This window comes from Cibotium barometz, chromosome 62 (assembly GCF_041138505.1).
Source record: "Cibotium barometz isolate CiBa-2024 chromosome 62, ASM4113850v1, whole genome shotgun sequence".
In the NCBI taxonomy this organism is placed as follows: domain Eukaryota; kingdom Viridiplantae; phylum Streptophyta; class Polypodiopsida; order Cyatheales; family Cibotiaceae; genus Cibotium; species Cibotium barometz.
In genome coordinates this window covers 9,507,520-9,533,955 of record NC_141107.1, presented here as the reverse complement: position 1 = coordinate 9,533,955, position 26,436 = coordinate 9,507,520, and the positions used below count along the sequence as shown (strand labels likewise).

At 43.6% G+C, this 26,436-nt stretch overlaps 1 protein-coding gene across 2 annotated transcripts in view; it reads left to right on the top strand.

The window, feature by feature from the left end:
* The first annotated feature begins 12,065 nt into the window (after positions 1-12,065).
* The window catches only part of EMB2762 (CCAAT-binding factor), a 41,876-nt gene continuing 27,505 nt past the window's right edge, over positions 12,066-26,436 (top strand). For both annotated transcript variants that reach the window (XM_086795107.1, XM_086795106.1), the window contains exons 1-2: positions 12,066-12,514; positions 12,593-12,685. In XM_086795107.1, coding sequence (XP_086651233.1) covers positions 12,137-12,514; positions 12,593-12,685 — 471 coding nt within the window. In that variant the 5' untranslated portion in view covers positions 12,066-12,136. The remainder of the gene's footprint in view (positions 12,515-12,592; positions 12,686-26,436) is intronic.

Here is a 26,436-nt window from a genome sequence, read left to right as displayed (position 1 = left end):
ACAACATCAGCAGAGCAGCATTTTGAAGAACTACACCATCAGACTTGAGTTGTTCATGTGTTAATGTCCTCTTCACTATTGCACCAGCACCGTCATGTTCTCCCTTGCCATGGCCTAAAGCAGAAAAAATTCCAAGTCATCTCCACACCTGTCAATTTGTAAAAGCGACCAACAAAATAGAATGGTCGGGCATCTTTAAACTGTGAAGCCACACCATCATACCACATCCAGTGCTTTCGAAATTTCAAACCCTAGTCTTCAAGTAACCGATTATGAAGTTGGAAGCAATGTTGCACAAAGAGAGTATCATACTTCTTATCATCAGAGATATAGAAATGCATCTCCTTGATTATGCTTTGGTAGTTGCTTGTACTATGCCTATATGTAATGTGAACAAGGATTGTGCATTGATCTGAGTGCCAATGCATGGATTGTATTTCATTTTGCTGTTTGAATGAGTAGTTCTTAGCAAAATCCATTACACAGATACTATGACATCTATAGGGAAATTCTTGAGACACTCCTTGTAATGATCAGCTTGCCATCTGTACCTAAAGTTATGCTTAATGAACTTTGATGTGTGGTGTTTCAGCATCACTAATAACTCTTTGATAACAACCTGCTTGATGTGGACAACACTTTTCGTTGTCTGGTTACATCATGTCTATTTTGAACTTGAATATCCTCAAAGACCTAAACAATGACTGTCTTTGTTGTCTCCTTTTCTTCATGTGGACACAAACGTATCTTTTTAACACCGTATTTATTGCATTGCCCCATGATACATCTGAACTGATGATATATGGAATCCTCCTTCTTTTTACATAGACAAGATTCTCATAGTTCTGTAATTCCAGACATGACGTGCTTGTGTACAACACATTTTCCCTTGGCTGCCACTGATTTGCAAACAATACAATGACATTTTCACAAACTTCCATGAAAGCCAAAAGCATCTGAGTGCATCCGATTGAAGGCATCTTTTAGGTATAACATTTATATGTGGTACACACAGCAACATGTGTTCCAGTCCTTTAGCTTGCACACAAAGGAAGGTTTGAGCTTCTCGAATGAGCGTTGGCCAATTTGCAAATGAGGATAAGCAAACTTGAACCTCAAAAAATACTCCGTCTGCAAGGAACATAGACCATGAAGAATTTGCAGATGAAGATAAGCAAACTTGAACCTCAAAAAATACTCCGTCTGAAGGAACATAGACCATGAAGAATTTGCAGATGAGGATAAGCAGATGCACAATGCTATATAGCACATGCATAGTGCTATGTATTCACAAAACAGGTCAGCTATATATTCCTCGAAGTACACGTGTCACAAAGCGAGCAGCCCCCTTTATCACATTAGGCCATTTGACCACCTTCGTGCATATTTAAGGGGTGAAGGCCACCACCTCCAACACCCCCCTGTGGACAAACCCCGAGGCAAACACGTGGGAGTGACCAAACCTGAAACACAAGACCGGACCAAACAACAAAGGCTAGCCAACCACCACAAGACCGGACTAAACAACAAAGGCCAGCCAACCACCACCACATACCGAGGAACAGACGTGTCGGAACAATAAAGAGGAGCCGCTGCTGCAACCGAACAGAACACACAGTTCGCAGAGTCTTTTTTCTGCTCTGATACCATGTTGGACTCCAAGAAGGAGCCATGTGTCAGCCTCGAGTGCGGGGTCCCAATCTCGCCCCCCAGCCAGGCTGAAGCCTCCAGAGCTACCAAAAGATCCTAGGAGGGATGATCTCTGGAGGGGTTCAACGTTCTCTATATTCAAGTGTTACTCAAGTGCACATTTTGTGTATGGGATTAATTCCCTCCAAGTACACATGTCACAAGAAAGCAGCCCTCTTTATCACATTAGGCCATTTGACCACCTCCGCGCATATTTGAGGGGTGAATGCCACCACCTCCAACAAGCTCATGCACAGCTTTACCCCAACACAAGAACACAATCTCATGACCCTCGATCTATGGGATTTGTTAGGTTAACCAACACTCACGGAACATCCTGAAAGGATTACCTTTACACAAGACTTGAACATGCCATGTCTGGGGTACTTTGAACGTACAATGTATATTGAAACTAACCCCCTTACTTTCAAGTTTTTTGTGGTTGAGTATGTGTTGGAAGTAGATTTGATCTTGGGGCATAAATTGATTGTTGCTGTGCCCAAGCACCACTGTGCTTTGCTCTAGCAATAGAGTTATCATGATGGTCAACACGACAAAAAGTTGACAATACCATACTGCAAGGAAGAGGATCCAACTTTAATGGATTTCTATGATGCTGAAAGCAAAAGGATACAAGCCTCTTCCACAAAAGCCTTTCTACACAATGACCTACAATCTGCGTTAATGACCGACTTCGATAAAGCATCTACTCCTTCAACCCCATCCTCACCTACAAAGTTTGATGCCAAAACCTTACAATCAGCAGCTATTCTTGAAGAAGTTCCCAGAGCCAAACCATCTATCTCTAACAAGGAAATCAAAGGAAAGACCCCGGAGCCTATGTATCTTGATCGACAAACCTCACCAAAGGCCTCGTCACATCAATAGCCACTCCACAAGAGACTCTAACCTCATCATCAACAATGCTCATGAGTCTCAAACCTGCAGCCTCAACGCCATCTAAAGTCAAGGAGGGCCCCAAACCTTCCACATCAACCCTAAAGGAAACTCCACCAAGACTCCCACAATCACGATATCTTAATAGTATCAAAATGTGGGTGGAGAAGCAGCTACTTGTAGCTCAAGGCTACTATGAAGGTGCCAATCAAATTTGAGTGCCTCGATAGTCAAAACCTCTTCCTCAACGTAGCACTCGAAAGCCAAGGAAAAAGAAAAGTACTCTACAACACAGTCCACAAAAGCCTATACGAGTTCCTCAAAGAACTCCACCAATGCAACAAGTGTGGGTACCAAAAACACTGTTGCACACACAAGGGTACTACCAAAGAAATACCAAAGCTTGGGTCTTCAAGCGCATCACAAACTTCCCTAAGCTTGCACAAAGAAGAAAGCCTCAACACCAAGCACATCGGCCACCAATTTACAGTGTTCATCAAAGATGGGTGCATGTGCATGTGCATGTACTTCAACAACAAGGATACTATGATGGTAATTCCATCATATGGTTGCCAAAATCAAACAATGTGAAGAAAACCTCACCACCAAATTCAACCCCAACAACTTCACCTAAAGTTCGACAAAAATGGATTTCCAAGCAAAACGACCAGCAAGTCACTCAACAACTCTCGTGCATTCAGCACCAACACAAGAGCTTGTGTATTCAAAAATAGTTAACATAGAAGGTTATAGTCTATGTAACAACAAGGGACAAACATGATAAGATCAACATCTAGCTACCAACGACAATCCACATCAAATCACTAAGCCACTATAGTGTGCACTCCACCCTTACTCCATCTCCTCAACTTTCATCATAAACCTTAGGTTAATAGTTTGAAAGGCCATAGAGCACCACCCATGCACTCTAATAAAAACAAATTGTTAACCTTCACGTAGGTATCAGACATGTAAGGCTCTAATAGTAGATATGTTACATGTGACATGTACTCTAATGCTCTACACACGCCTCCATAAGCTTTATAATAGTTTGGAATAGTAGATGTGGTACATGTGACATGTACTCTCTCTCTAATAGTAGATGTGTTACATGTGATGCATTGGGGACACCTAGTTCAAAGATGATTTATTGTGAGTCCAAACAATTCTGAATTCACATGATAGTAATTAGTTTGAGTGAATCCAATTGATTGCTACCACATGTTAGTATTATTCTATTGAGTGAATCCAATTGATTGCTACCACATGTTAGTATTATTCTATTGAGTGATTCCAATTCCATTATGACCTAAAATTGTGGATTGTATGACTATAGGCTATAAGTACCAAGATGATGATGATGGGCACTAGACGTGAACACATGCCTAGGTGCCTCGAATATTTTTGTCTAAGTGCACATACATGCACTATTTCAATTTATTATGCGTTAGGACCATTGTACATAATTATTGGGTAAAAGATTATGTTATTTTGATACCTTGGACATTGGACAAAGGTTACTTTTTGTAAAAGAAAATCCTAATTTTGGAAAAGTACTTTTTTATTAATAACTCCAAGGGCTATTTTGATAATATGATTAAAATAACTCCAAGGGCTATTTTGATAATATGATTAAAATATCGCACGTGAGAGAAGGAGCCACACATGTCGCCCGAGGGGGGGGAGATTGCACCCAACTTGTGTATTAGTTATTATCTTATGTGTTTTTTATATGTGTTTATGCTTGGTGAAAGGTTTGATGTTCCATTCATAGTATTTGAATTCTTCAATTAATATGGGTAAGGCAAATTTCCATGTACAAGATCCTTTGATGATGGTATCAAAGCACGGTCAAACTTAAGGGAGAATTTGAGCATGAGGGTTTGTGAAGAAAAATCACAAATATAAATTTTTGGTAGAATATTTCTTTGGTAGTACAAAAGGTTTAGAATGAAGCTTCAACAAATTCTTTTTTTTTCACAGGCAAAAGCTTGAAGGGCCTACAAAAAAGGGTTTTATATCTATCTCAAGTCAAGTGCAAGGTTTTAAGACCTTGGGGCAAAAACAAACTCTTTCAAGGACCTTTGGTAAAAATAGAGAGCTTTGATTAAATCTTACATATAAAAGTAACTCCCCATGTTATATCAAGTGGTGGTTTCTTCAACAAAACAGAAAAAAAGAAGAGAAGAAGCTCACAAAAATGATGCTACAATTTGCCATAGCGAAAAAAGGTTGTAGATTAAATGAGCAGGAATGGGGAACATGCGTGGAATAGGTAGGTAAACAAAGCATGTCTCAAAAATGAAAAAAAAAACTTATGGTTTTATGCAAAGCATTAATTCCATCTCCTAGGCTCCAAATGGCATTGCACGTTTTCTCTACAATGAGATTATGAAAAAGTTTATAATCACTCTTAGCTAAAAAGCTAAATAAGCTTAAGATTTAGTACTAATGATAAAAGGCTTTAAAGAGTGGTCTTTTCACATTTTTTTGGTCCTATTCACTCAACCTTGGACATATCAAGAGGAGGTTCGCATGCAAAGCTTCGGGCAGCATCAACAAATACACTAAAACATCCCTAAATTTCTACGTTTTTAGTCGGCTCATAAATTCCAGTAAGCTGCCCCCAAAACATCCCAAGGAGTTTAAAGCACCAGTTCCATTTATATCAAGAAATCCTATATATATTGACCCTTCTCTAGATCATTTGAAAGACCCAAATTCAATATTGAAAGCACCAACCAACTACAAGTGAACATCAATAAGCCAAATATATCTACAAAAGGGAATAAACCAAAAATGAGCTTTGCAAGCCTTGTTTGGTGAAGTGTTATAGGTGTAACAAAGAGGGTCACTATGCACACGAGTGTCCAAAGAAGAATAAAAATGGAGTAATCAAGTAGCGATGCACATGAAGACAAAGACGATGACATCCATGCCAAGCAAGAAGGTAGTTCCAAAAATGAACAAACTAACTTTGAAGATAAATCCAAGACTCAAGTTCATTCTCTCTGAAAAGTAAAATGAACCATAAAAGGAAAGGAAATCGTTGTTCTACATTATGACAAGAGTATGCATGATTTTATATCTAAAAGAGTTGTGAAATTTTTGGCCTTGAATCCTAGTACATCACAGTTTAATGTCAAAACTACATTCACAAAAACAAAGTACTATATTGCACAAAAAAGGCTGAAGAACTAGGTATCAATATTCAATCCTATAATGATAATTAAGATTTCCCAGTAGCACCTTTACAGGGAATAGATGTGATCTTAGGTATAATATACCTTGGCATCATCAATATAATCCAAAATAGATTATGATACTCATGAGATGTGAACTTAAAAATATGGTAAGTCCATTTATCTTAAAAGTCAAAAGGAAAGAGAATTGTTTCATTTGCATAGCCATATGCAAGCAAAGAGAGCTTTAAGAAGTAAGGGAAGACATATTTGTGCTAGTTAATACAGTCACTACTTCAAAGATAACACCACTAACCCTTCTCACCATCCATGTCTTTCCAAGTTCTCAGACAGTTTCTTAGATGAACTCCCACCTGGATTGCCTTACTCTAGACCTAAGGATCACAAGATTGAGATATTGCCAAGAAATTCTCCATCTTGTAAAGAATCATATAGAGTGAATATACTTGAGCAAAAGGAAATTCAAAAGTAAGTAAAGGAGACTTTATCAAGAGGGTTAATACAACCTAGTAGTTCACTTTACAAAGCACCTGTTCTTTTAGTGAAAAAGAAGAATGGTACATATTGTATATGTATTGAATACCATTCATTGAACAAAATTATAGTGAAAAAAATATATCGTGTCCCTAGAGTTAATGACTTGTTAGATAAATTGAGGGGAGCTAGGATATTTAATAATATTGACCTTACATCTGGATCTCATCAAGTAAGAATGAGGACAATATGTATAAAACTACTTTCACGACATAGACCGATCATTATGAGTTCTTAAATATGACCTTTGGAGACTGACCAATGCTCGACTTTTAGTTGTATGATGAATCAGATCTTCCTCAAGCATCAAAATTTTGTGGTCTTTTTTTTTACGATATATTAGTCTTCCGCAAAAATGTCAAAGAGTATGAAAAACATTTGGAGTTAGCATTCTCTCTTATGAAAGAAAACAAATTGTTTACTCAACCCTGAGAAGAGTTGTTTCTTTCAAGATTGGATTGAGTATTTAGGCCAACTTATGAAAGAAAACTAACTCTTCCTCAATCCTAAGAAGAGTAGTTTCTTTCAAGGTAGGATTGAGTATTTGGGCTACATTGTTTTTGTGTTGAAGGAATCCAAGTTGATTCTAAGAAAGTAGAGAGTATTGTTACTTGGCCTCGACTCCTAAAGAAAACTAAAACCATCCATTGGTCTGAGCGATAAGAAAAACCTTTTCAAGCTTTGAAAGAAGCTCTCACAAATGCACATGTGCTACAACTACCTGACTTTGATAAACCTTTCTTTGTAGTTATTATAATTGATGCTAATGGGGTCATGGCATTGGGGAAGTTCTTATGCAGGACGGACACCCTATAGCCTATGAGAACCACAAGTTAAAGCCAGTAGAGAGCAAATAGTACTTATGATGAAGAGTTTATTGATGTAGTGCAAGCTTTGAAGATTTTGAAACACTATTTGATGGGATCAGAATTTTTATTAAGACATGTCAGTAAAGTATCAAGCATAATCTCAGATAGATATATCAAATGGGCATCATTTATTCAGAGTTTTTAGTCCATGATACAATATCAACCTAGAAAAAGAAAATGTAACGGTGCTGACGCTGTTAGTAGGAGGCCTAGTATTAATCATATTTCTACCACCATTGACGGTAAAACATTTGAAGCTACGAAAGAGATATATGGGAATGATCCAGATTTCTCTGAGATTTAGATTAGTATGATTGACAATGGTTGGAACTTTAAGGGTAATTATTCTCATCATGAGGGTTATCTCCTTTATGAAAAGAAATTATGCGTAACGCAACCATTTAGATGTATGGTCATGGAAGAGATGCATCATCCTCCATATGTGGGACATAGAGGTGTTTCTTCCACTCTTCAAGTTGTTGGCAAAGAATTTTATTGACCTTCTATAAATAAATATATTGCTCAATTTGTAGCCGAATGCATGATATGCCAAAAGATTAGAGTTACAAGGGTAAGATATAAGGACTTTTAATGCCTTTACCAATACTTGCCAAGCCTTGGAAGCAAATATCTATGGATTTTATTACAAGCTTACCTACCATAGTTGGTCAAATTGATATGATTTGGACTCTAATGGACCACCTATAAGGAAGGCTATTTTATTCCATGCAACAAGAAGACTTTAAATATCATTCCTACAAGCCACAAATATGTTCATTAAACACATCTTTGTACATCATGGCTTTCCAAAACTAATCGTATTATCAGACAAAGATTCTAAATTTTGTAGTCACTTTCAAAAAAAATTGTTTGAGGATTTAAAGACACTTAGTTGGATTTCATGACTGCTTTCCAATGGTCAAACAGAAGTGACTAATAGAACCACACTAGATTTACTTAGAGCCTATACATAATCTCAACCAAAACTTTGGGATTATTATATTAACCTTCTACACTTATAGCACACCTCATATAGCCAGTAGACGTGTAGCATTTGAGATTGTTTATAGAAAAGCCTTACCCATTCCGATAATGAGGCTTTCACATAGGATCCAGGTGGCTGATCATTTCACTATTGATTTTGATTCTATTCCCTAAGAGATACGTGCAGCTATTCATTCCACATAGGAGCATTATGCTAAACAAGCAAACAAGAAACATAAAGACATATCTTTTAAATAAGGTGCCTATGTACTTTTAAGAATTGAAAATATACGCTTACAAACCATAGAGAAACATCTAGTTGTCAAATTGGCACCAAGGTTTTGTGGACCATTCAATAATAACCTTGCTTTTATCGACTAGATTTGCCATCACATTAGAAGATCCATAACTATCTTTTACATTAGTCTTTTCAGACCTTTCAAAGGACCTTTACCTTCCCGTGTCAAAAAGTCTAATTTTGAAAAGTACTCTATTAATGGATCCAAGGGATATTTTTAATAATTTGATTTAAATATCGCATGTGAGAGAAGGAGCCACAAATGTCGGGTGGGGACAGGGGGGGATTACACCCAATCTTATGTATTGATTATTATCTTATGTGTTTATGCTTGGTGTAAGATTTGTTGTTCCGTTCATAGTGTTTAAATACTTTTATTTATTTGGTTAATATGGGCAAGGAAGATCTCCTTGTACAAGATCCTTTGACAAGATGACCCAAACAATAAGGCATTATAGAAGTGCACACTTTCCAGAGGCAAGTAAATCTAATGGCAATGAATACATAGTTAGACTCATATGATGGACCCAAGTTCTTGCCAAGTAACCAATTAGACCATGATACATTTGGAGAAGTCCACACTTCCCAAAGGCAAGTAAATTTGACGACAACAAATACACAATTAGACTCATTTAATGGACCCAACGAGCTCTTGCTACTAGCAATCAATTAGACCATGACACAACAGCTCTTGCACCACCTAGAAAATTGGGCCCACATCTATAGGAGTGCAACTCTAAAATCCATGCCAAGAGCTCACCATAGTTATCATGCACCTAGGACTAGAGGCAAGACCCATGAGCTTGTACTTCTCCTTCCCATAGGCAAGGCACCAAACTACGTAACTTTCCAAAGAAATACCACCATATGAAGAGGCATCCCCCAAATTTCCATAGTAAACATTATCTCTAAGACCAGCATCATCTGTCAAAGAAACTCGCTCTATATAGTGTGTTGAGATGCTCCCAATTAATATTTGTCTCTTTCATGTGCAAGTATACTAGCAATTACAGAACTAAGCAAATGAGCCCCGCCAACCCCATCACTGTGATAAGAGGTCTAATTGTCCCACGTGTAGGTAGTATTCACCTGTGAGGGGCACATATTTGCATGTAATTATCTTCTTAGGATTAATTAATGCCCACTTCACGAGCTTTAGTTAACGCATCTATGGTTAATATGCCTTATAAAGAGAGGCCATAGAAATAAAAAAACACTACACGCTCTGTCTCTATCCATGTGTCCTAACAGCCCAATGACTAATATCTCCCCTCTCCTTGTATGTGCACAAAATTATTGATAGTAGGCCACAAGCCTGTTGGCCCTCTAAGCACACCTCCTTTTATGTACTTTGTTGTATGAGACATAGAAATATAGAAAGAGAGAGACAAAGATAAGGTGGATAGAGATGAAATGGAACCCCTCCTAGATAAAGAGGGCTCTTCTTTACTCTTCCCTACTCATACATGCTTATAGAGAGAGAGAGAGAGAGAGAGAGAGAGAGAGAGAGAGAGAGAGAGAGAGAGAGAGAGAGAGAGAAGGAGCCACACATGTCGGGGGCAGGGAGGGGGCGATTGCACCCAATCTTGTGTATTGGTTATTATCTTATGTGTTTATTCTATGTGTTTATGCTTGGTGCAAGGTTTGATGTTACATTCATAATATCTGAATTCTTCTATTTATTTGGTTAATATGGGTAAGGCAAATCTCCTTGTACAAGATCCTTTGACAAGATGACCCAAACAATAATGCAGTTGTAGAAGTGCACACTTCCCATAGGCAAGTAAATCTAATGGCAACAATGAATACATAGTTAGACTCATATGATGGATCCAAACTCTTGCCAAGCAAGCAATTAGACTATGATACATTTGAAGAAGTCCACATTTCCTAGAGGAAAGTAAATCTAATGGCAATGAAGACACAGTTAGACTCATATGATGGATCCAAACTCTTGCCAATCAAGCAACCAATTAGACCATGATACATTTGAAGAAGTCCACACTTCGCAAAGGCAAGTAAATTTGATGGCAGTGAATACACAATTAGACTCATTTAATGGACCCAACAAGCTCTTGCTAAGTCATCAATTAGACCATGACACATAGCAACCAAAAACACTCTTGCACCACCTAGACAATTGGGCGCACATCTGCCCATGGGCTTGTACTTTTCCTTCCCATAAGCAAGGCACCCAACTACATAACTTTCCAAAGAAAGACCACCATATGAAGAGGCATCCCCCAGATTTCCATACATCATCTCTAAAACCAGCATCATCTTTTAAAGAAACTCGCTCTATATAGTCTGTTGAGATGCTCCCAATTAATATTTGTCTCTTTCATGTGCAATTACATTACTAGCAGTTACAAAACTAAGCAAATGAGCCTCGCCAACCCCATCACTAACAAGAGGTCCAGTTGTCCCATGTGTAGGTCACCTGTGAGGGGCACATATTTGCATGCAATTGTCTTCGTAGGATTAATTAATGCCCACTTCACGAGCTTTAGTTAACACATCTATAGTTCATATGCCTTATAAAAAGAGGTTGTAAATAAAAAAATAGCACACGCTCTATCTCTATCCATGTGTCCTAGCGGCCCAACGACCAACATCTCCCCTCTCCTTGTATGTGCACCAAATTCCTAATAGCAAGCCACATGCCTATTTGCCCTCTAGGCATACCTCCTTTTATGTACTTTATTGTATGAGACATAGAAATATAGAAAGAGAGAGACAAAGAGAAGGTGGATAGAGATGAAATGGAGCCCCTCCTAGATAAAGAGGGCTCTTCTTTACTCTTCCTTACTCATACATGCTGAGAGAGAGAGAGAGAGAGCCTTTTCCCTACTACTGTTGTAGGGGAAAGAGGGAGATTGTCAATCCCCATAGGGGAGAGAGGGAGGGGAAAAAGGAGAGAGGGAGAATATGCACCCAAAACGTTTTTTTGTGCGTGCCATAAATTAATTAGGTAGTGGTGCAACAGAAAGGTCAAAATCTCCAATGTTTTTTTGAGCTTGAAATGTTTGCAACTCTCAAATTTCTTTAATGTTTATCTTTAAATAGCATGTATTTCTTATATAGAAATAGCATGTATTTCTTGCTACATGTCCTCTACTGAGACCCCTCTGTCTCTCTCTCGTTCCTTCCACTGCGCTTGTACTCTCTACGATGCAATCTTTTATTTTCCCACTAGCACAATCGTCATACATTACTTCAACTGAACCTGGCTGATGCTAGTAGTCGTAGCAGTTACTTTCTCTTGTGAGGAAAGCGAGAATTCTTCCTCTCTCTAGTAGTGTATCTCAGCAAGGCGGAGGTAGTGCTACACATGAGAGAGAGGAGTTGTGGGGAGGATGGACAGAGGAGAAGAGTTGAATAGGGAGCATCTCAAGTTTTTTCTAAGCACGACAAAGGGTGGACGAAAGCTGGGGCAGTGGTAGGAGGAGTGGTTGAGGTGGAAGGAAAGCAGGTGCTTGCTAAAATGAGACCTTTGAGACCTTCATTGTATTAACTAATGCCCGACATTAATTAATTAATACACAAAAAAAAAAGCCTCAATATACACCATCAAAGAGGAGAGAGGATTTTGTTTCGTATTCATTTAAGTTTTTCTAAGCACAGCCATTTAGAGTTTTTCTGAAGGTAATACTAGAGGAGTCATGGCTTCCGAGTTGTCTCTGCGAACGGTGAAGCGACTTGGCGAGGAGTTGCGTGCTTCCAAGGCGCACATCAACAACGCCCCAGCGCTGCTCTCCATCCTCTCCAAAGCCCTCGAGTCCCCCTTGCCTTCTCCCTCTTCTGAGTGCCTGCTCCAAGCCCTGCTTTCTCTGCAGGCCTTCTTCACGCCCCTCCTCTCCAGTGGCGAGCTCTCTTCCGAGGCCTCCCTAAATGCCAAGGAGATTCTGCAGAACAAGACAGGCGAGAATGCAGATCAAGCGAAGGCCATCTACCAAAGCTGGCTGTGGGACAAATACAGTGAATTTCTGGACACCCTGCTTCAAATTATGGTTGCACCTGCAATGCCACCGTCGTTACAGGTCTGCCTCTGATACTAGAGGTATTTCTCTATTCTTTTGTTGATGACTCTTGAGTGACCCACTCGTGTGTTACCTCAGGTCGCTGCTATAGACTGCTTGATGGAATTTATCCGACAAGAAAAGCAAGGGGATTTCAGCAACAGAGTCTACAGCAAACTGTGTTCTACGTTGGTGAGTCCCTCATATTTGGATTTAAAAAGCTATCTTTTTGTAAATTCTTTTTTTGTAGATACGTGTTACATGTCATGATTGATGCTAGTAACCATTCCATAGCTGCAGGGCTTTATTAACATGGTTTTTCATAGCATTTTAGAGTCGAGACTGATAGTATAGGAGCTTAATTTTTTGTGTATTCTACAAATAACATGGGAGTCTAGATGTTCAAGTTGTTTGTAGATATATTTAAAATCAGTTGGATTAGGTTTATGAGTCTTGTTTCCCGTGAAAGGAATACAAAGTGTTATATGCCATGATTGATGCGTGTAGCGCTGCAAGGTTTTTTTGATATGGTCTTTTCATAGCTTTTTAGAGTCGAATCCGAACGTTATGAAGCTTAATTATCATGTATTCCACAAGAAACATGGGAATCCAAATGTTCAGATTTTAAAGTAGTTTGTGGTATGATTGAACACATGCATACATGTGTATCTATGTAGATAAGAAGATGGCTCTTCTAATGAAGGTGTGCATTTGGAAAAATAGCTCAGCACACCCAGTGAAGGGGGAAACAACCATAGCATGTATCTTTTACTATTGCTTAAGCTGAACGAATAAACATGATATGCACTTGATTTGGCTTTGCTATTTGTTGGAGACTAGTGCCTCAAGATACAAGAAAACTTAGCATTGTGGTATATTAACTTCGAACTGGACATATCCGCATAGGATAGGCACGTTAGGCCTCCGGGGTGACAATGGGGGTTACAAGGTGTCACATGCCCCGGGGAATGCCCTCCCTACCTTGATGGCTCTCTCGTGCACAACTAAAAGCTAATCCCTGATTACAAGAAAATCACTCATAGTGGAAGAGGCCACTCTAGAGGCAAGGAGAGCCAGAGACGCGGAGCTGGTTTGACAAAGAAATCAAAAGACAAATAGCATATTACTATGGCAAACTAGGGCACATTGCAAAGGACTGCTATAAAAAGTATAATGATATCAAAAGTGAAACAAGGCAACTATGCATCATCAAGTAAACAGGATGATGACAGAGTGAGCAACTATTTGTGATGCGGCACATGCTCAGTTTTAGACATGAGATGTGTCAGGATTGAGAGATATTTGGTATGTGGATTATGGCGCCTCTAACCACATGATTAGTCATTGTTGTTAGCACATTCATCCCCAGTTTTTGTCCATTTCTGGTGTCCTTTTGGTCCCATTTGTATAGCCCTTGATTGTGGGCTAGCCACCCCTTTTTTTAATATTTTCTCGGGATTTTTCCCAGCTCTTTTTGGTATTTTACCAGTCGGCCAGCTTATTGAGCTCCAGTCGGCCAGCCCTCCTCTACTATAAATAGTGGGTGCTGGCCTCTCATTGTTCATTCAGTCTTGTACATATTTTGCTCCCTCACTTATGAGACTTGTAGTGTCTCTTGCTTGGGACTGTTTTGCTTCAGTATATTCAGCATAGTTTGCTCCATATCTCTCTCTCTCTCTTGCACTCTCTGTTCAGCACATTCTAGTGCCACTCTGCTTCTGCTTTGTGCACTCTTTCATGGTATCATTGCTCCCGGTTTAGCAACCTTTTTGCTGCCCCAGATTCAGCACTGTTTACAGCACCTCCTTCTCTGCGTTTCCTTCAGATTTGTAGCTCTTTCATGCGGCGTTATCTGGACTGAACTTGCTGGTTGCTGCGCCTTTCAATTTGGCTTCATCAACACAGCCTTCAGGTATTGTTTGATCAGCGTTTTCTATTCCACGTGGAGTTTGGGACATAGGCGGCCTATTTTCTTCAAGACAGCAGCTTCCTTTGCTGGGGTTTCCTCTCCAGTGGGCTTGCTCCTTTGCAGAGCGGGTCTTTGGTGTTGCAGGCTTTGGTGGCACTCTTGGTACCTGTGGAGGACACTTCTTCTTCAGAGATTGTGCGTTTTCTTGAGGAGAGCCCAAGCTACTGTCCTTGTTGTTGCCTTTCCCTCTTACACCCTCTTACAGCATATTCTTGGTTGCTGTCCAGCCTCTTGGGGCTGCGTTTTGGTGGGAGGAAAGACCCTATATCAGTGTTTTCTGATTTGGACAGTTTTATTTTATGAGGGTTGGTCCTATTGATTGGATCAATGATGACAGCTTTAGATTTGGCTCCTGTACCACTCTCTTGTTATTTCCTTGATGAGGCAGATAAGTTGGATGGTGGTAACTTTCAGTCATGGAAGTTGCAGGTTACTTCTATTCTGAGGGAGTATGGTTTGATGGAGTTTCTCTCGTACAAGAATCGGTGCTTGTCGGACCTTGCCTCTGCGGAGGATGTGTGTGTGGAGGAAGACTGACAGACAGATCTATGGCTTTCTCCTCCTGAATTGTTAAGATTCGGTTCTTCGACACTTCATCTATGCTCCTGATGATGCTTCTACTTTCTATGTGTGGCAGTTGCTTTGTGACCTGTATGGGGATGCCAGTGATCGGCAGATGCTTTCTGCTTCTGGGTGCTATGCAGCCAGTGATCTTATGGATACTTCTTTTGGAGATGTTCCTACAGCGAAGAATAGTGGGCCAGCTCACTTTATCTGAGGAGTTTGTTTCTCTTGTTTCCCTGCCTTCAGTTTCTGTGCATACTTCTCCTTGCCAGGATGATATATCTGGTAATGTTTTTGAGGAAGACAGTGGGCTATCTTTGCTCATAGCTTATGAGGGGGATTTTTCTCCTATTGGTTCGCTTCCGATTCTTTCTTCGTCAACCAGTGGCTAGGATGTGTTGCTGGTCCCTTTGCCTTCTATGGAGGAGCCTACTTCTACGCTGTGTGATGCTATTGAGGAGGCTACTACTACTTCAGTTACTACTACAGTGAATGTTCCTATTTCCCTTACTCTATGTGAGGATTTTGGATCGTGGTCAGGTATGTCCGTGACCGTGCTTGGGGCACAGTGGTACTTCCAGGGATTGAAGGATTGGGATTTGGATTTGGTCGGGCTTGTGGAGTCCCGACATCAGTTTTTAGAGAGGGCAGTTGAGTTCCTACATCTGGCGATGCCGACCTTCGAGGAGGGTGCTATTATACAGCATTTGGCTACTCTTGGTACAGAGTTGGAGCCGATGGACTCTATTTCTTTTGAGGGTATTATCTTCTTGGAGCTACAGGCTTCTAGGGATTCCTGTGACACTGTGTTTACATTTGGGTTTCGCACCGATATTTGGAGGAGCACGACACAACCTTCATGGTTGTTTTCTTCTAGAAGAGCAGTGTACCTTGCAGCTTGTTTTGTTACTATTGTAGCTGAGTTGCTGTGGAGATTGAGTGTGGAGCTTTCCTAGTACCTGTTGTTGTTGCTTTCTTTTGTCTTTGACAAAGGACGATTTCTTCGGCTTCTCAGAGTACGTTCAGCATCTGGTGCTGAGAGGGGGTGTTAGCACATTCATCCCTAGTTTCTGTTCATTTTTGGTGTCCTTTTGGTCCCATTTGTATGGCCCTTGATTGTGGGCTGGCCACCCCTTTTTTTTCATATTTTCTTGGGATTTTTCCGAGCCCTTTTTGGTATTTTACCAGTCGGCCAACTCCTCTGCTCCAGTCGGCCAGCTTATTGAGCTCTAGGTGGCCAGCCCTCTACTACAAATAGTGGGTGCTGGCCTCTCATTGTTCATTCAGTCTTGTACATATTTTGCTCCCTCACTTATGGGACTTGTAGTGTCTCTTGCTTAGGACTGTTTTGCTTCAGTATATTCAGCATAATTTGCTCCATATCTCTCTCTCTCTTGCACTCTCTGTTCAGCACATTCTAGTGCCACTCTGCGTCCGCTCAGTGCACTCTTTCAATTGTAACATGCAATAGGTTAACCCTCGTAAACTACGAACCTCGCATGAGCTCCTGAACTCCCTCCCCTTCGCGTCGCTTGGGCCCCTCCCCCTCCCCTTCGCATTGCTTGCAGCCCCCTCCCTCTGTCGCTCTGTTACGTCCCTTCCTTTTGGTCGTCGCCCCCCCCCTTTCTCTTCTCTGTTGCCCGCCCTTTTGTGCGCTTTCCTGTGTCGTCCCCTCCTCTTCTCCCGTTGCTTGCCACCTCCTCTGTGCGCATTTCTTGCCCTCGCTGCCCGTCTTCCCCCTCTGTGCGCATTCTAGCGTCCCCCCCCTCTCGGCCTTGTTCGCCCCTCTCCTCTCCCTCTTTTCTCCCGCCTCCTCCTCCTTTGCCTTACCTTGCCCTCCCTCCCTCTCCTCCGCCTAGCCTCGCCCGCACCCCCCTCCCCCTCTCCTCTCCCTCTTTTCTCCCGTCTCTCTCTCTCTCTCCTACCTCCCTTCACCCTAGCCTGTTCCCTCTCCCCTCCCCTCTTCTTTTTTCTGATCCGCCTCCCTTTTTTCTTTCCCCATTGCCATTTTCTCCACCTCTCTTCTTTTACCCATTTCGTGCAGGTTGGTGCTCCAGTTCTATTAGGCAAGCTTTGGGCTATTCTGGTCTTCGCCCTCAAGAAGCCTCCACGGTAGCCGCTCCGTTATTCACCCTCTGGGACGCGGATACTACCAGGTGGAATTCGACTCGCCAACGGCGTCAGACTTGGTCATGCAGTTGAGCCCCCTTGCATTGCGTACAGCGCAGGCCTTCTTTGCACGGTGGTAGCACGGCTTTGATCCAACGTCTAACCCACTGGCTGGCACGTCAGGCTTCCCAGTGACAATTTGTTTTCCAGGCCTTAGGAAGGAGTACCTTCCTCGTCTCTGAGTGATTGGTGGTGCCATCGGGAGAGTGATGGAGTCTCCCCTCCACTGTTGCTTCGGCCCTCGAGCGGGCAGCTAGGATTCCATCCCTGCGTATTTGTGTGGCCTCGTTGGAGTCTGTACCGCATTGTACACCTCTTCCTAGCCTTTGGGGCGACCCCATACACGAGCGCGTGGAGTATTCAGGCCTCCCAGACCAATGTTTCAATTGCAGGCAGATGGGCCATCTAGCCAGAGCTTGCCCTCGGCGGCAAGCTAGGAGACAGTCTCCAGTGGTTCCTCCCCCCGTTTCTTGTGCTGATTCTCATCAAGGGACTGGGAGAGAGGCAGGTCCTCAAACAACAGAGCACCAAGCCTCGACTACAGATGACCCAGCTATCGGCGAGTGGTGGACGGCTCGCGCGCGCACCAGGCTTGTATATGTCGGGAGGACTCGATTCTGTCAAAGAACCGTTATGAGCATTTATCTCAGGATTTTCCTGTTGGTGATGCGTCCTCGCGAGTCTCGAAGCGGGCCCCTCTGCCCCCACCAGTATGGCGACCGATCCCTCGTCGCGATTCCCCCCCTAACCCCTAGTGTTATGAGAGGCCTACCAGCCTCTCTGAGCCCCGGTGAGCCCCTCCCCACAGCCGTCCTCTTCGAGCAGCACCCCTCCCCCGCCTCTCCACCCCTCCGCCCTCCCTCCCCTCTCCTCCCCTCTCCTCTCCCTGCTTCGACACCGACTCTACCCGCCGCAGTTCCCCCCGCCCCGCCCCGCCCTTATCATCTGAGGCCCCCCCCCCCCCCCCCCCCCCCCCCCCCCCTCTTACCTCTCCAAAGCACTCTCGTCGTCCCCCAGCAACCCCCGACCTGGAGCGGAGGCAACCGGTCGGATCCGTCTATCGCTTGATTCACCGATTTTCTGAGCTGGTAGAGATGACTTCCCTCGTGAGGGCTCTTCCGCGAGAGTCCCCAGGTGGGGCTCCCAAGATCTTGGGATAGCTCGTGGACTATAGTTTCTTCCGATGTCTGTCGACAGAAGGGACCAACATTTTTGAGGAGACAATAGCCCCTGTTCGGGTATGTGTGGTTTTTTACCACTCCAAGCCCTCTATGCTAGATAATGGCGTGATCATCTTCTCTTTTCCCTTCAATGTAGCCCCCGGGATAGAGTGGGGTGGTGCCTGCCATCCAAGGCTAGGCAGTCCAGGTCTCCCAGCACCTCCATGATCTTCACATCACCGACATTCTCACCCATTTTTGGCCTTTGGTTAGGATGGATCTTGGAGGCTCTGCTCATTGAGGCCAGGACGGGAAGATGGTAGTCTCCAGCTTGGAGGTGTTGCTTTTTGTCTTCATGCATATTTCTTTTGCGGTACCTCTTCCCCCCTCTTATAGATACCTCTATTGTGATCGATGGAGTCCGAAGCATGCATACGCTCAAGCTCGTATAGAGTGGCGTCACATGGAGGACAAGATCAGTGCCCACCTAGCGCGCCTTGGCCCCCGTCTAAACCCTCGCCCAAGACTCTTCGAGCGGAGGGCGATTCCGCTAGTGCCGCATCACACAGAGACTGATATGCGGATTGTTTCATGGAACATTCAGGATGTAGGGGGCCTCAATGCTTTCAGAGACGAGGTGTCCTACGAGGCGAGCTCCAGAGAGCCATGGTTGGGGGACTCTCAGACATTTTATTCCTTCAGGAGCACCACCTCTCAGAGGGGTGCACCCGCAGATGCGGGAAGAATCTTCCAAGCAGGAGTCACACTCTGGTCCCATCTTTCGGCCCCTCTGGGACACAGGGAGGGGTGTGTATCTTTGTCAATGAGCAGCTACCACTGGCAGTGACTAGCTCATGAGTCATTGTCCCGAGGCATGCACAGTGGATTACCATTACTATTGAAGAGGATAGCATTGGCTTCCTCAACGTTTACGCTCCGAATGCGGCGGCAGGTAGAGCCCTCTTTTGGAGCTCAGTACGGTAGGCCCTCCCTCAGACCGACTTTTGGTGCTTGGGTAGTGATTTTAACATGATAGAGGCAGCAGAGGACAGACTTGCAGGTGGCACGGCCACAGTTTCAGGAGCAGAGTACTTAGCCTGGGAGGAGATGATTCTTGCAATCAGGGACATGACCCTTGGCATCCTCCAGAGTTTGGGCATAGCCCTGGGAGCCTTTGCTTCTTGAGATCGGATAGGAGGAGCATCGGCCCCAACCTCTCTAGACTTGACAGATTTTATGTTGATGAGTGGGCTTGCAACCGAGGTGGTATGATTGGTAGTTTGGCAGTACTTCATTTTCTGACCACTCCCCGGTTATTTTGTCCTTAGAGGACCCCGGGAGGCATGACAGGCAGGTGAGCTCGAGGACACAGGACAGCCTCATTCAGGACCTGGAGATTTGCATCAAGATAGAGTAGATATGGGCGAGATTGGATTTTCTTTCAGGCTCTGTTGCGTGCACATTGGAGATTAGCTGTTTCTTGTAGGAGGCAGCCTAGAGCCAATTAGAGGGTTTCCGGGAGCAAGAGAGGAGCTTGAGGAGTCTTGCCTCTATACAACAGCTTCAGGAGAGGTCCTTGGATAGCTGTGGATTGAGAGTCAGCTTGTCACCCCTCCCATGGAGATTAGATCCATAAAGGAGAGGAGGGTGGAGTACAGGTATCATGCTAGGGCCTCTTTTTGGATTGAGGTAGGCGATAGATGAAGGCGATAGCACAGGCAGAAGCATAAATAGTAAACATATGAGAGAGTGCAAAGTAGAATGAGAGAGTTGGACAAGATCACCTTTTATAACATCATTAAAGCTTTACAATGGCAATGGCCAGCAACTGGATGTTGAACTATGTGCAAGGGAATTGGATGAAGGAGTGAATAATGGGGAACTCCTTATATAGTGCATTAGTGAGCTGGCAGATTGCCTCTAGGGCTGGCCGACTTCTCACAGGACAAATAAATAGGAGAAATACAATAAAATACCCAAATAAATGGTAAAGCCCCAGAACACTGAGATGCACAATTCTAACACCCCCTTTGTAGCTCATAGTGTTCAAGAGTCGGAAGAAGATAAGTTGATGAAGATGCAACCATGGACCCTCCAGCACCGCGAATACTGCAATCACCTCGGAGAGAGCACCCACCAACCTGTTTCCTCGAAACAAGATGCCATCACGAACAGCAAGGAACTTTGCTTGGCCACGAATTGCCACACAAGTGTGCAATGAACTCCAAGAATAGATCATGAGCTGATGAGCTGCTGGACACACCGCACCCATAATCCCCAACAGTGGACGGAACACATCACGTCCCAAAAGCCTCGAACAATGAACTTGGAACAAATACAGTTCATAATCTTTGCTGTACCAAAGATAACCATGTCCTGCCAGATGTCTAATGCTTGGAACTCCGAATCACGGTCCCCATGCACCAGTAGGTGGAGCTGTAATCAACCCCCTCTCCCGCCCACAAGCCTCTTCTAGCTGGAAGCACATGGGGGGGGGAAACTGCATGTGTACTAGAGAAACACACCATTTGGGGTCTGCTAAGCCGGAAGCACCTTGGGAGCCCTAGAAGTGGTACTAGAATCTGTATCACTATCCTGTGTGGTGTCTTTGCCTTTTCTCTGAGATGAAGCCTTGCCCTTGGTCTTGTCCTTCTTCTTGGACAAACAATCCTTGAACAGATGTCCTCTTTTCCCGTAAGAGAAACAACGGCTCTGACCTTTCTTCTGAACTAAGGAAAGTGGAAAGTGCCTGGTCAGAACTGTTGACTGACACCTTCAACTTACCTTGTGAGATGAGAATGGACGACTCCTCCAAAAGTAGGGAGCTAAGATCATCAAAATCCAACTAAGTGGAAGTGACTTGGCACCGCAAAGATCGAGAAATAACATCATAGTCCGGAGGAAGTTTGGTGAGGATAAGAGCAGCCAACTGAGAAGAGGACAAAGCAGCACCCATAGCTAGTAATTGGTCATGGATAACCTTGGCCTTCATGAGAAAAGACTGCATGGAATTGCCTTTAGGAAATAACAAGCTGTAGAGCTGTCCCTGCAAGGTAACTGCCCCCATCTATGAATCTCGTGCAAAGAGATCCTCCAACTTTGACCATACCTGATGAGCACTGGGAGTTTGCACTTCATGTGAGACCACATCCTCCTGATCCTGAGTCCACCTCCTAGAGTTTTGAGGATGCTTAGGCTTCCTTTCAGTGCCTTGAACAATGTCCCACAAACCCTTGTGGATGAACCAGACCCACATCTGAAGCTTCCAATGAACGTAGTTGGGTCCTTTCAACTTGTCATCTTTGTTCGTAAGGGGGGAGCCATATCCACAGCAACAAAGAACAAATCTCAGCTCTCAAACACTTCTATCAAGTGCTTTCCAACAAAGCAAGGCACCAGGAACAATCAGCCCCCTCTCAAACCGTAGAGAGAAAGAGGCGGGACAGCAGCAAAACAGTCCAAGATCCACTGTGAACCTCCTACTGGAAGGGCAGGGACTCATGGACGAAGAAGACAATGTAGGGCCACTTGTCTGGCAGCATTAAATGCAAAGAACTCACCAAAAAACAGAAGCTGGTGCAGAAAACACAGCCACAACTTCACCGTTTGCCTCTGTAGAAGAAAACGCAGCCACCAAAACTGGACGGATAGCCTCCGTAGGAGAAAACGCAGCCAAAACACTACAAGATCTGCCTCTGAAGAGCAAAACACAGCTTGTAGGGCTGGCCGACAGCAACCAGAAGAGGGCTGGACCAGAAACGCAGCAAGGTACTGAAAATGCAGCAACTGAATGGACTGATCTGCAGCCGGAGAAGTGATGGAGGCAAAACGCACAGAAATGGGCAGATTTGCAGGGTTTGGAGCAGCCTGGACCTAAGCGTATGATACCATGAAGGAGATAGCACAAGCGGAAGCATAAACAGTAAACATATGAGAGAGTGCAAAGTAGAATGAGAGAGTTGGACAAGATCACCTTTTATAACAGCAGTAAAGCTTTACAATGGCAATGGCATGTGCAAGGGAATTGGATGAAGGAGTGAATAATGGGGAACTCCTTATATAGTGCATCAGTGAGCTGGCTGACTGCCTCTAGGGCTGGCCGACTTCTCACAGGACAAATAAATAGGAGAAATACAATAAAATACCCAGATTAATGGTAAAGCCCCATAACATTGAGATGCACAATTCTAACAATAGAGTCACATGGGATTTCTTTGAGATAGCCGGATCCCACAGGAGGAGAGACGGTATTTGCAGGTTGCATGGCCAGGATGGAGCTATTGTTTCAGATCCCCCCCCCCCCCCCCCCCCCCAGGGTGAGAGCCATTGCCACGGACTTTTTTCGATCCCTTCTCACTGGTGCCCTAGCATCTCCACATGTGGTGGAAGCATGCGAGAGGGTCTGGCGGCATATGAGGGAGGTGGTTCCCTTTTCTCTTCGGTCATTCTTATTGACACCTTTTACTGCTGAGGAGTTGGCGAAGGCATTGACGACACTTCCCAGGGGCAAATGCGCGGGGGCGGGTGGGCTTCCAGTCTCCTTGTTTCTTTGCCATTGGGACCTCATGGAAGGTGGCCTTCAAGCTGCCTTCAAAGAGATTATGATCACAAGTGCCATGCCAAAGAGGCTCTTAGAGGGCTTGATTCACTTGATTCCCAAGGAGGGTGGTGACAGATTGGAGATCCGGCAATGGAGACCCATCACTCTTCTAGGGACAGCCTATAAGATCTTGGCCAATGCCATCAGCAGAAGACTTCAGCCTTTTCTCCCAGACTTGATCCACGATACTCAGACTGGCTTTGTTAAGGATTGAAGCATTCTAGACAACATCTTTACCTTTTGGGAGGCGACAGCTTCGGCCAGGATGCGGTAGCAGGACCTCATTATGCTACTCCTAGGCTTTGAGAAAGCTTATGATAGGGTGGATTGGAGCTTTCTAGAGGGCACTTTGAGCCGGATGGGATTCCCCATGGAGTGGATTCGTGGAGTCCTAGGACTTTACTCAGCCTCACACAGCCAGGTTCTCATTCAGGGAGCCCGTGGCGATAGATTCCCCCTCTCCCGCTCGGTTAGAGAGAGCTGTCCTTTGGCACCTTACCTCTTCCTATTCGTCGTTGAGGCCATGAGTAGTTTTCTCTCCGCCCAAGAGATTGGGCTTCAGGGATTGTCTCTCTCCCTCTCCACGCAGGAGGAGCTGTTGGACTCAGAGTTTGCAGACGATGCAATAGCTTTCCTTGCAGGAGATGTGGGGAATCTACAGAGATTTGCAGAGGCGATCGAGGTTTTCTACCGCGCATCAGGAGCACAGATCAACTAGCACAAGTTCTGTGGTTTTTTGGGTAGGCTCAGCACTTGGCGACCAGTTGAAGATTTTTAGTGGATCCCCAGGTTGGCATTGATATCTGTCCCGAGCAGCAGCTCACCCCGCTTCTTCATTCGGAATAAGTTTTTAGATTGGAGCTCGGTGAGGCTCTTCCTAGCAGGTAGAGTGGTAGTGGCGAACTAGGTACTTCTAGCCACCATGTGGTACATCACTTCGTGTTGGGCCTTTTCTCGGGCATGCATTGGGCAGGTACAACGATTGATCCAGAACTTCTTATGGGCCGGAAGTGATGGGAGGCCAGCTAGGGCCAAGGTGGCATGGTGAGTGATCTTTCAGCCATGTAGCATAGGGGGGCTTGGCCTCATCGATCTTGCCATTCAGAGCCGTGTCCTACTGGGCAAGCTGATTGTTAGAGGACACCTTCCCAGTGGTGAGTCCTGGAAGGATTTCTTATGGCCTGGATTTTAGCCCGCACTTATTGGCCATGGAGTACCCAATGGATCTTCACAGAGATGTGAGCCCGTGGTTTTAGCCTAGCTTTTGAGGACAGATTTGCAGCTACTTTACTTCGGGCTTAGGGTCATCTCAGCCAGCCCTTAGACAGATAGTTCTAGTTGCCTTAGAGGAGCGGCTCCGGCAGCCTTTGGTTTGGAACCCCTTGATTCGTTGTTATGTGTTTGGTATAGTAGCACAATGTCTCTATATAGCTTAACCCAATACCATGATCATATCACCAATACCCACAACACCAGTAAACAAAGCACCACTAACACAATTTTCAAGAAACCTCATGTACCAAAGACAACATCTAGTAAGATAACACCACATGCACAACCACACTCAAGTCTTCTTCACAAGCATATACAAGAACTTCCCACAGGCCACTGATTTATTCCTTTAAAATATATAAGGTATAAGAGAGAGACTCTCAAACACAACAGTTTACAAGCTTTGAGGCGACCAAGTTCTCTCAACAGCCGGTGTCAAAACACACTTACAAAAAGAACTATGGTATGGATGGTGTCTTAAAAGAAAACACAAGAGAGTTCTTCGCAGCATCATACACTTCTCCTCTACATATACTGCTTGTTGCAGTCGGTCCTTAGTTCAGCTTGATTTACTCACAAGGATGTCGCGATTAGAAGCGACCCATCCTTTGTGCACAAGTTGCTTCAGCGCAGGCTATCTAGCTCTTGAAGAGATCAACAATTGAAAGTAGCTGGCCCTTGATATTGTCAACTTCATAGACTAACAAGCCAATCACCAATGGGGAAAAAAAAAGAGGCTAGAAAACTGTTGGCCTTCTTACTCAGTTGGCTCTTACAGACAGGAGATGACGACTCTTTCTTCTCCACCATACCTTCCTCTTTAGCTTTAACTCCCAGAGCCACAGCTGTAATGTACAGACAGGAGATGACTGCTAATAGTATCTTGCTTCCATTCTTTTTCAGCCGGATCGAGCGTATCTTCCTCGCCACCCTTCCTCTCCATTGATGGTCGTGAGCTTCTGTTTGTTTCCATCCTCTAGACTTTTCCTTAAAATATATGACTTTTCCTTTGTTCTTCATGTACCGGTTTTATCCACGATGCCATCCTTTAACACAAAGGTTTTCCCAAAAACTTTTGAAAAATAATAAGTTTCACACCCATAGCCTTTGTCCATGCTTCCAACATGTGTAGAGATTGGCCACCAAAAAATATCTGGCATCTCATCTTGATAATGTAAATGCCCTATACGATGAGAATCTTCATCATATTATGTGCCACCACCATGCCTTCCCCGATATACATGAATCAAGAAAAAAATGTCATCTTATTCCCCTATTCCCCTAACAATGCAATTACATCATGCTATGTACAAGAGTGATGATCAGATGGCTAAAAAATGCATCCTAACTACACCCCCCTAGCAACTGGGTTGCTCTATGCAAAAAACTGGTGTTTTCTTTATTCTATGACTTCCTACATTTAGCCCTAGCATTAGTTTGTGCATTGATAGAGTTCATAAAAACTGCTTTTAACATATTTTGCCCACCCCTTAGCCTGCGGACATTCATGTCCTTCAGTAGTTGAACATCTGTAAGCCACCACCTGGATCAAAAGGCCAATGATAAGTTCACCAGCTTGTCACCTGCATACACCAATCCAATCCTCTAGGATCCAACACCGACTGCTTTTGTAACTTGTGCAAGATCTGCAGCTCATACACACTCCCAGTTTCACCTGGGGTCCAACTCCAAGAATCTCCTTCACTTGCATTTGGCTCTAGCTCTGTCCCTTTTTGAGACACCATATGCTCGAGAAGCTTGATTTTTGGTTATCCAATAAAGCACTTTTTTGGATTCAGCTGTCCACCCCTTGAATCTAACCTCTTAAATACTTGCTCCAACTTATTGCAATGTTCATGTCTTGAACTGAAAATACAAATGTCATCCAAGAAAACTTTAACAAAGTGATCTAAGAATAGTGCAAGCACTTCATCCGATCTTTGTTGGTACCAAGAAGGAACATTTGTTGAACCAAATGGCATAACCCTGTAACAAAAACTTCCCCATGGTTTGATAAAAGTTGTCTTCTCTTGATCTTCAAGTGCAATGGCTATCTGGAAATATCTAGAATACCCATCACAAATGTTATATCTCTCATGTCTTGCAACTTTATCCTGAATATCATCAAGGAAAGGCAAGGGTTAGTGATTCCTTTTTGTAGCTGTGTTCAATGGTTTGTAATCTACACATACCCGCCATCTTCCATCTT